We start from the raw sequence: 10,097 nt of genomic DNA on the forward strand, positions 1-10,097 counted from the left end.
TACTCTTCTCTATACTGCTTGCATTAGAGTAGTGTAGCATGGTACTGCTTTCAGTTAATCCTATACTGCTGCATAGCCTGTCCTTGCTACTACTGTTGTTACCTTTATCTGCTATCCTACTGCTTAGTATAGGATGCTAGTATTTCCATCTATGGCCCTACATTCTTGTCCGTCTGCTGTGCTATACTATCGGGCCGTGATCACTCGGGAGGTGATCACGGGTATATACTTATACTTATACATGATACATGTGGTGACTAAAGTCGGGTCGGCTTGTGGAGCACCCGCGAGTGATTCACGGATTGGGGGCTGAAAGGACCTTTGTCCCGACGGCCCTCTGGATGGATCTTTGTGGCGGAGCGACGGGGCAGGTTGAGACCGCCTAGGAAAGAGGTGGGCCTGGCCCTGTTCGGCGTTCGCGGATACTTAACACGCTTAACGAGATCTTGGTATTTGATCTGAGTTGGCTACGAGCCTATACGCACTAACCAACTACGTGGGAAAGATATGGGCACTCGGCGTCGTGGTATCAGCCGAAGCACTTCAGACGTCAGCGACGGAGCGGCGCGCGCCGGATTGGACTGGAACGCCTGCTAGGCTAGGTCTGCTTCCGGCCGCCCTCGCAACGTGTAGGTGTGCTATGGGCGATGGGCCCAGACCCATGTGCGCTTAGGTTTAGACCGGCGTGTTGGCCTCTCTGTTTTGCCTAGGTGGGGCTGCGACGTGTTGATCTTCCGAGGCCGGGCATGACCCAGGAAAGTGTGTCCGGCCAAATGGGATCAAGCGTGTTGGGTAAGTTGGTGCACCCCTGCAGGGAAGTTAATCTATTCGAATAGCCGTGATCTTCGGTAACAGGACGACTTGGAGTTGTACCTTGACCTTATGACAACTAGAATCGGATACTTAATAAAACACACCCTTCCAAGTTGCACAGACAACCCGGTGATCGCTTTTCCACAGGGCGACGAGGGGAGGATCACCGGGTAGGATTATGCTATGCGATGCTACTGGAGATGCTACTTGGAGATGCTACTTGGAGGACTTCATTCTACTCTCTTCTACATGCTGCAAGACGGAGGCTGCCAGAAGCGTAGTCTTCGACAGGATTAGATATCCCCCTCTTATTCTGGCATTCTGCAGTTCAGTCCACTGATATGGCCCTTTACACATATACCCATGCATATGTAGTGTAGCTCCTTGCTTGCGAGTACTTTGGATGAGTACTCACGGTTGCTTTCTCCCCCCTTTTTCCCCCTTTCCTTTCTTTCTGGTTGTCGCAACCAGATGCTAGAGTCCAGGAGCCAGGCGCCACCGTCGACGACGACCCCTACTACACCGGAGGTGCCTACTACTACGTGCAGCCCGCAGACAACGACCATGAGTAGTTTAGGAGGATCCCAGGCAGGAGGCCTGCGCCTCTTTCGATCTGTATCCCGGTTTGTGCTAGCCTTCTTAAGGCAAACTTGTTTAACTTATGTCTGTACTCAGATATTGTTGCTTCCGCTGACTCGTCTATGATCGAGCACTTGTATTCGAGCCCTCGAGGACCCTGGCTTGTATTATGATGCTTGTATGACTTATTTATGTTTCAGAGTTGTGTTGTGATATCTTCCCGTGAGTCCCTGATCTTGATCATACACATTTGCGTGCATGATTAGTGTACGATTAAATCGGGGGCGTCACAATATCTCATATACATGTTATTGATGTGTACCTTACTAATGCTCGTAGTAGTGCCTGGGTATTTGATATTGGTTCTGTTGCTAATATTTGCAACCCGAAATAGGGGCTACGGATTAACCGAAGATTGGCTAAGGACGAGGTGACGATGCGCGTGGGAAATGGTTCCAAGGTCGATGTTATCACCGTCGGTACGCTACCTCTACATCTACCTTCGGGATTAGTTTTAGACCTAAATAATTGCTATTTGGTGCCAGCGTTGAGCATGAACATTATATCTGGATCTTGTTTGATGCGAGACGGTTATTCATTTAAATCAAGGAATAATGGTTGTTCTATTTATATGAGTAATATCTTTTATGGTCATGCACCCTTGCTGAGTGGTCTATTTTTGTTGAATCTCGATCGTGATGATACACATGTTCATAATATTGAAGCCAAAAGATGCAAAGTTGATAATGATAGTGCAACTTATTTGTGGCACTGTCGTTTGGGTCATATCGGTGTAAAGCGCATGAAGAAACTCCATGCTGATGAACTTTTGGAATCACTTGATTATGAATCACTTGGTGCTTGCGAACCGTGCATCATGGGCAAGATGACTAAAACTCCGTTCTCCGGAACAATGGAACGAGCTACTGACTTATTGGAAATAATACATACTGATGTATGCGGTCCAATGAGTATTGAGGCTCGTGGCGGGTATCGTTATTTTCTTACCTTCACAGATGATTTGAGCAGATATGGTTATATCTACTTAATGAAGCATAAGTCTAAAACGTTTGAAAAGTTCAAAGAATTTTAGAGTGAAGTGAAAAATCATCATAACAAGAAAATAAAGTTTCTATGATCTGATCATGGAGGAGAATATTTGAGTTACGATTTTGGTCTTCATTTGAAACAATGTGGAATAGTTTCACAACTTACGCCACCTGGAACACCACAGCGAAATGATGTGTCCGAACATCGTAATCGTACTATATTGGATATGGTGCGATCTATGATGTCTCTTACTGATTTACCGGTATAGTTTTGGGGTTATGATTTAGAGACAGCTGCATTCACTTTAAATAGGGCACCATCAAAATCCGTTCAGATGGCGCCTTATGAACTGTGGTTTGGCAAGAAACCAAAGTTGTCATTTCTTAAAGTTTGGGGCTATGATGCTTATGTGAAAAATCTTCAACCTGATAAGCTCGAACCCAAATTGGAGAAGTTTGTCTTTCTAGGATACCCAAAGGAAACTGGTGGGTACACCTTCTATCACAGATCCGAAGGCAAGATATTTGTTGCTAAGAATAGGTCCTTTCTAGAGAAGGAGTTTCTCTCGAAAGAAGTGAGTGGGAGGAAAGTAGAACTTGATGAGGTAATTGTACCTTCTCCCTTATTGTAAAGTAGTTCATCACAGAAATCAGTTCCAATGATTCCTACACCAATTACTGAGGAAGCTAATGATGATGATCATGAAACTTCGGATCAAGTTACTACCGAACCTTGTAGTTCTTCGAGAGTGAGATCCGCACTAGAGTGGTATGGTAATCATGTTCTGGAAGTCATCTTACTAGACCATGGTGAACCTACGAACTATGAGGAAGCGATGATGAGCCCAGATTCCGCGAAATGGCTTGAGGCCATGAAATTTGAGATGGAATCCATGTATGAGAACAAAGTGTGGACTTTGGTGGACTTGCCCGATGATCGGCAAGCAATAGAAAATAAATGGATCTTCAAGAAGAAGACTGACGTTGACGGTAATGTTACTGTCTACAAAGCTCGACTTGTTGCAAAAGGTTTTCGACAAGTTCAAGGAGTTGACTATGATGAGACTTTCTCACCCGTAGCTATGCTTAAGTCTGTCCGAATCATGTTAGCAATTGCCGCATTTTACGATTACGAAATTTGGCAGATGGATGTCAAAACTGCATTCCTGAATGGATTTCTAGAAGAAGAGTTGTATATGATGCAACCAGAAGGTTTTGTCGATCCAAAGGGTGCTAACAAAGTGTGCAAGCTCCAGCGATCCATTTATCGACTGGTGCAAGCCTCTCGGAGTTGGAATAAACACTTTGATAGTGTGATCAAAGCATATGGTTTTATACAGACTTTTGGAGAAGCATGTATTTACAAGAAAATGAGTGGGAGCTCTGTAGTATTTTTAATATTATATGTGGATGACATATTGTTGATTGGAAATGATATATAATTTCTGGATAGCATAAAGGGATACCTGAATAAGAATTTTTCAATGAAAGACCTTGGAGAAGCTGCTTACATATTGGGCATCAAGATCTATAGAGATAGATCAAGACGCTTAATTGTACTTTCACAAAACACATACCTTGATAAAGTTTTGAAGAAGTTCAAAATGGACCAGTCAAAGAAAGGGTTCTTGCCTGTGTTACAAGGTGTGAAGTTGAGTCAGACTCAAAGCCCGACAACTGTAGAAGATAGAGAGAAAATGAAAGTCATTCCCTATGCTTCAGCCATAGGTTCTATCATGTATGCAAAGTTGTGTACCAGACCTGATGTGTGCCTTGCTATAAGTATAGTAGGGAGGTACCAAAGTAATCCCGGAGTGGAGCACTGGACAGCGGTCAAGAACATCCTGAAATACCTAAAAAGGACTAAGGATATGTTTCTCATTTATGGAGGTGACAAAGAGCTCGTCGTAAATGGTTACGTCGATGCAAGCTTTGACACTGATCCAGATGACTCTAAGTCGCAATCTAGATACGTATTTTTATTGAATGGAGCTGTTAGTTGGTGCAGTTCCAAGCAGAGCGTCATGGCAAGATCTACGTGTGAAGCAGAGTACATTGCTGCTTCGGAAGCAGCAAATGAAGGAGTCTGCATGAAGGAGTTCATATCCGATCTAGGTGTCATACCTAGTGCATCGGGTCCAATGAAAATCTTTTGTGACAATACTGGTGCAATTGCCTTGGCAAAGAAATCCAGATTTCACAAGAGAACCAAGCACATCAAGAGACGCTTCAATTCCATCCGTCATCAAGTGTCGGAGGGGGACATAGAGATTTGCAAGATACGTACGGTTCTGAATGTTGCAGACCCGTTGACTAAGCCTCTTCCACGAGCAAAACATGATCAGCACCAAAGCTCCATGGGTGTTAGAATCATTACTGTGTAATCTAGATTGTTGACTCTAGTGCAAGTGGGAGACTGAAGGAAATATGCCCTAGAGGCAATAATAAAGTTATTATTTATTCCCTTATTTCATGATAAATGTTTATTATTCATGCTAGAATTGTATTAACCGGAAACTTAGTACATGTGTGAATACATAGACAAAACATAATGTCCCTAGTATGCCTCTACTTGACTAGCTCGTTAATCAAAGATGGTTATGTTTCCTAACCATAGACATGTGTTGTCATTTGATGAATGGGATCACATTATTAGGAGAATGATGTGATGGACATGACCCATCCGTTAGCTTCGCATTATGATTGTTACAGTTTCGTTGCTACTACTTTCTTCATGACTTATACATGTTCCTCAGACTATGAGATTATGCAACTCCCGAATACCGGAGGAACACTTTGTGTGCTACCAAATGTCACAACATAAAAGTGTGATTATAAAGGTGCTCTACAAGTGTCTCTGAAGATGTTTGTTGGGTTGGCATAGATCGAGATTAGGATTTGTCACTCTGTATTTCAGAGAGGTATCTCTGGGCCCTCTCGGTAATGCCCATCACTATAAGCCTTGCAAGCAATGTGACTAATGAGTTAGTTGTGGGATGAAGTATTACAGAATGAGTAAAGAGACTTGTCGGTAACAAGCTTGAACTAGGTATGATGATACCGACGATCGAATCCCGGGCAAGTAACATACTGATGACAAAGGGAACAACGTATGTTGTTATGCGGTTTGACCGATAAAGATCTTCATAGAATATGTAGGAGCCAATATGAGCATCCAGGTTCCGCTATTGGTTATTGACCGGAGATGTGTCTCGGTCATGTCTACATAGTTCTCGAACCCGTAGGGTCCGCACACCTAACGTTCAATAATAATATGTATTATGAGTTATGTGTTTTTGATGACCGAAGTTTGTTCAGAGTCCCGGATGAGATCACCGACGTGACGAGGAGTCTTGAAATGGTCGAGACATAAAGATTGATATATTAAACGGCTATATTCGGACACCGGAAGTGTTCCGAAAAGTTTTGGGTAAAACCGAAGTGCCAGAGGGGTTACCGGAACCCCTCGGGGAACTAATGGGCCACATTGGGCCTTGGTGGAGAGAGAGAGGGGCGGCCAGGGCAGGCCACGCGCCCCCTCCCCCTTGGGTCAGAACTGGACTAGGGAAGGGGGCGACGCCCCCCTTTCCTACTCCCTCTCCCTCTCCTTCCTTCGCCCTCTCTCCCTCTTGGTGGAATCGTACTAGGACTAGTAGTCCTAGTAGGACTCCCCTCTTGTGGCGCGCCCTAGGGGCCGGCCGGCCGCCACCTTGCTCCTTGATATACGGGGGCAGGGGGCACCCTAGAACACACAAGTTTCTCTCCCAACCGTGTGCGGTGCCCCCCTCCACAGTTACACACCTCGATCATACCATCGTAGAGCTTAGGCGAAGCCCTGCGCCGGTAACATCATCATCACCGTCACCATGTCATCGTGCTAACGGAACTCACGCCCTCGTCCTCAACTAGATCAAGAGCACGAGGGACGTCATCGAGCTGAACGTGTGCTGAATGCGGAGGTGCCGTACGTTCGGTACTTGATCGGTTGGATCGTGAACAAGTTCGACTACACACTACTAGGAGAAAAGCTACTAGCAGCCCGGGTAAAATGGCTACTAGTAGCGCGGGTACCCGCGCTACTAGTATCGCGCTACAGCTAAAAGTTAGTAGCAGTGCGGGTGCACCCGCGCTACTACTAACCTAACTACTAGTAGCGCTCACTTATTTCCCACGCTACTACTAACCGAACTACTAGTAGCGCTCACTTATTTCCCACGCTACTACTAACAATTTAGGAAATAAAAAAATAAAAGTTAGATGTAGTATTCATGGATGGCAATACGTCCAGTGCAAACCAAACCAACATCACATAACATTCTCAAGATTCCATTTAACATCAGACACACACAACCATCATCCAAAGGTGGGTGCCCTCCCTGGTGTTCCATCACCAACCTAAACAGACCCCTTCCCTAGATGTATCTACCAAGGCTCGGAGCTTAAACGCCGGTGGACCCGAATCCTCCTTTCCCCCAGACGGTGGTGTCTAGGTCCTCCACCTCGGCGACCACCGGCGTCGAAATCACCTGGACAATCATCTACGCGACGTGGCCACCGGCTTCACGGAGAAGTCCGCCTCTGAGTGGTTGAAGAGCACAGCGCCCACCGGCCGCGCTAGTAAGCGTCGATAACCCCTGCGCCCACGTCGAGAAAGTGAAAACTTGTTAGTACGCAAATTGCATCAGTTCAACTAAATGGTATATTCCAATTCACAAGACCCATTAAGTTAAAATCCCTTCTTATCTAGCAATTTAAAGGGGCTGCCGAAAATATATGCTTTATTCCTCACTGGCTATTCAAACTAAATGGTCCAAGAACTTTGGGACAATCAACAGCCTTTCCACTTGATCTCCGCTAGCTACTTTGGATTCAACAAGAAAAGGAACATTTATTTGAACCGAAAAGAATAAGCAGGCAAGCATGTTATCAATCTTTTGGCTAGAATTTCACAAAATGCACCTGTCAAGTGTACTCTAACAATTGATGTGTCCCATCTCCTCATGATTAAGGACTCTAGCTGAGCCGACGACATGGAGCAAGATGTAGTCATTTCCGAGCATGAACCCTTGGTTGTCATCAATGAACCTGCAACATCCATCATGCTCGTTGTAAAATATGTTAGTTTCAGATAAGAAAAGAACTAAACTCTGAACGTATGATCTAAGGTTTTCGCCCAGCCTAAATGCTAATTTAGTGGGGCAAGCAATGTGATCTTGTGGAATGTCAAGAATGTAATGGGATAGAATTAGTTTCTGATAAATTAAGAAAGAGTACCTAAGAGAGCATAAGAGATAACTCTAAACTTAAATAACTTCAGAACCAAACACATGGTCGTTTTCCATTGATCCCTTACAGAAACGGCTATGAGAGACACCACAAATGAAAAATTATGAGGTAGCATTTGAACACACATATCACCTTTGGAGCCCATCAAATTAACTACACTGAATGGGACCATAGCATGGTGAGAAAAATAAGGTGAGGTAATTGGCTGTATTTGCACTACGTAATGTTCTCATTCTAACCAGATGCCCATGCAGAATTGCATATGCAGCAGAGAGAGTTAGCATCGTATGGTCGTTCGATAGCACTTTGTCGTCTCCCTGGTTGTCACGCATACCTGCAGCCCAACCAAGGTGCAAACATTTCTCAAATAGAGGTGATTGGTGACATCTAAAACTTCATAAAATAAGTAAATATCACTCATGAATATAATTTGAACGCCGTGATTTATATAACTACAATTGCAAGCTGATGTATACGAAAATGAAATGCTTATGGTTGGTAGTAGATGAAAAATAGTAGCCAGGCTTCAAAAAAAAATATGTGACAAAAGTTGTACCTTACTTATGATTTCATTATAGATGCGGGACTGTATCCATGGATCGAGGAGTTCACCTTGCAAGCCATAATAACTAATTGTCCACATTATAATTTTCGAAGATATTGAAATGCACATAATACATATGGAAGATACATCCGGAAAACATGTTCAGTATTAACAAATCGATTTGGGTGCTACACTGGATGGGAATGAAAGCCAAGCAAAATGGCCTCCACTTATACCCCAAAATTTAGCCAAAGTTGTTGGAAGGCGACGAGTAATGTAGAAGCTTTGTGAAGGGTTGCCTGAGATTCACCACGAAACAAATCCAGCAACAACACATCCATACATCTGAGACTTTGTACATGACCCTGAGCCATATACCAATCGCTAGAAAAATGAGACAATAACCTGCATATATACAGTAATACACATCAAGGCCGCACAACACATATGCATCTCCTTCTCGTCCACTACAAAAACACATACGCATATATGCATTCAGAGGAACAACTCAGGCATGTGCATTGATATCTGGACAGACAAATAACAGAAACAACCTCATCTTTCCACTCGTACGTACCTTGGTGACAGACACACTATTTTGATTGGGATCAGGCAGACTTGTCCATGCTTAGTATCGATCTGGAGACGCCGGGTAGAAGCAATTTGCCTGAAAACCAACAGGGAAAAGCACAAACCATGTCATCAGTGACACACACTGAGAAAGAAGGGGAAATAAGAGGAGCAGAAGGGATGTGGAGTTTCTACACCCAGGAGCATTTGCTCCTGGTGTGAACAGTAAAGTCGGGAAAATTCAAAAATAATTCAAAAAATTCTGATTCTTTTTTGTGGCATACTTTTACAAATGTTTGTTGTGCATGCAAAATTTCATCGCAAAATCACATTGGTAGAAGGCGTGGTAAAATAAACAAAAATCGATGCTCTGAAAATGTTACTTACAAAAGCATTTTGGAGCTCTGATTTTGTTTTTTTTTGGCACTGACTTCCACCAATGTGATTTCGTGATGAAATTTGGCATGCACAACAAACATTTGTGAAAGTATCTCACAAAAAAAATTCAGATTTTTTTGAAATTTTTTCTATTTTTTTGATTTTACTGTTCACACCAGGAGCTTTTGCTCCTGGGTGCAGAAATGTACTTTCGGAGCAGAAGTGCTTGTATGTAGAGGAAAAAGATAAACAAGGCCAGCACGCAGACACCCATGATAGGACTAGAAATGATTAGTAGCATATCCATCCCCATGTGAAACATGGGACGATGAGCATCAGAGAGGTCTAACGAGCATGTGCTTCAGTTGCAGTATTACGCAGCGACGCACTAGCAAATTAGTGACACAGAAATTGCTGCTCAAATCGAAGCGCAAAAGGGAAAAGCAGAGGCTAGAATGAGCAGGACTGGTGGCGGAGCAGGAACGCGGTGGGCAGCCGGCAGCGGCAGAGCAGGATCCGCAGGAGGCATCCAGTCCAGCGGAACAAACTCTTGTGCGGCGTCCGGTCGCGACATGGCCCGCCCGCCCCAGCACTAGGCACTAGCAGCAGCGTCGCATTCGCGGATGCCCCGACGCCGACGGGGAAGGCAATAGGCGGCGGCGGCAGTGCAGAGCCCGCGGCGAGCATGAGGAGTTGTGGGTGGGGGGGATGGATAGATACCTTCGCCGGCGCCGGAGCCGGGGCCGGCGGAGGCGTGGAGGCGACGGGAGAGGCGGAGTAGGCGGTGGGGGCCGAGCCGCCATGGGAGCTGAACCCGGGCAAGGGCGGGGGCGGGTTTCGTCGGGACCCTCCTCCCTCTCGTTTCTTACCCAAGCGGG

The 10,097-nt window shown here is 44.8% G+C and overlaps 1 protein-coding gene across 8 annotated transcripts; it reads right to left on the minus strand.

Moving 5' to 3' along the window:
- Window positions 1-6,706: 6,706 nt before the first annotated feature.
- LOC119275110 lies at window positions 6,707-10,091 on the minus strand. 8 transcript variants are annotated; one of them, XM_037555904.1, is made up of 7 exons: window positions 9,940-10,091; window positions 8,849-8,938; window positions 8,582-8,676; window positions 8,289-8,339; window positions 7,967-8,061; window positions 7,401-7,526; window positions 6,707-7,075 (listed from the first exon to the last, which is right to left on the minus strand). In XM_037555904.1, exons 1-6 carry the CDS (start codon window positions 10,020-10,022, stop codon window positions 7,518-7,520), a joined length of 423 nt encoding a protein of 140 aa, XP_037411801.1. In that variant the 5' UTR covers window positions 10,023-10,091; the 3' UTR covers window positions 6,707-7,075; window positions 7,401-7,517. The 8 variants fall into 8 exon arrangements, 5 of the variants coding, with proteins under 5 accessions (XP_037411801.1, XP_037411800.1, XP_037411805.1 ...); XR_005135499.1 differs by having other exon boundaries at window positions 8,284-8,676; XM_037555903.1 differs by having other exon boundaries at window positions 7,401-8,061.
- Between the last annotated feature and the right edge of the window lie 6 nt (window positions 10,092-10,097).

This window comes from Triticum dicoccoides, chromosome 3B, assembly GCF_002162155.2.
Source record: "Triticum dicoccoides isolate Atlit2015 ecotype Zavitan chromosome 3B, WEW_v2.0, whole genome shotgun sequence".
In the NCBI taxonomy this organism is placed as follows: Eukaryota; Viridiplantae; Streptophyta; class Magnoliopsida; order Poales; family Poaceae; genus Triticum; species Triticum dicoccoides.

What these genes read in the sequence shown, in the direction of transcription:
- LOC119275110 (XM_037555903.1), bottom strand. Translation starts at nt 10,022, where the DNA reads ATGGCGGCTCGGCCCCCACCGCCTACTCCGCCTCTCCCGTCGCCTCCA. An exon ending in CGGCTCCGGCGCCGGCGAAG is followed by an intron (nt 8,939 to 9,939) that starts GTATCTATCCAT and finishes GTTGGTTTTCAG; the next exon opens with GCAAATTGCTTCTACCCGGC. An exon ending in ATAGTGTGTCTGTCACCAAG is followed by an intron (nt 8,677 to 8,848) that starts GTACGTACGAGT and finishes GTATATATGCAG; the next exon opens with GTTATTGTCTCATTTTTCTA.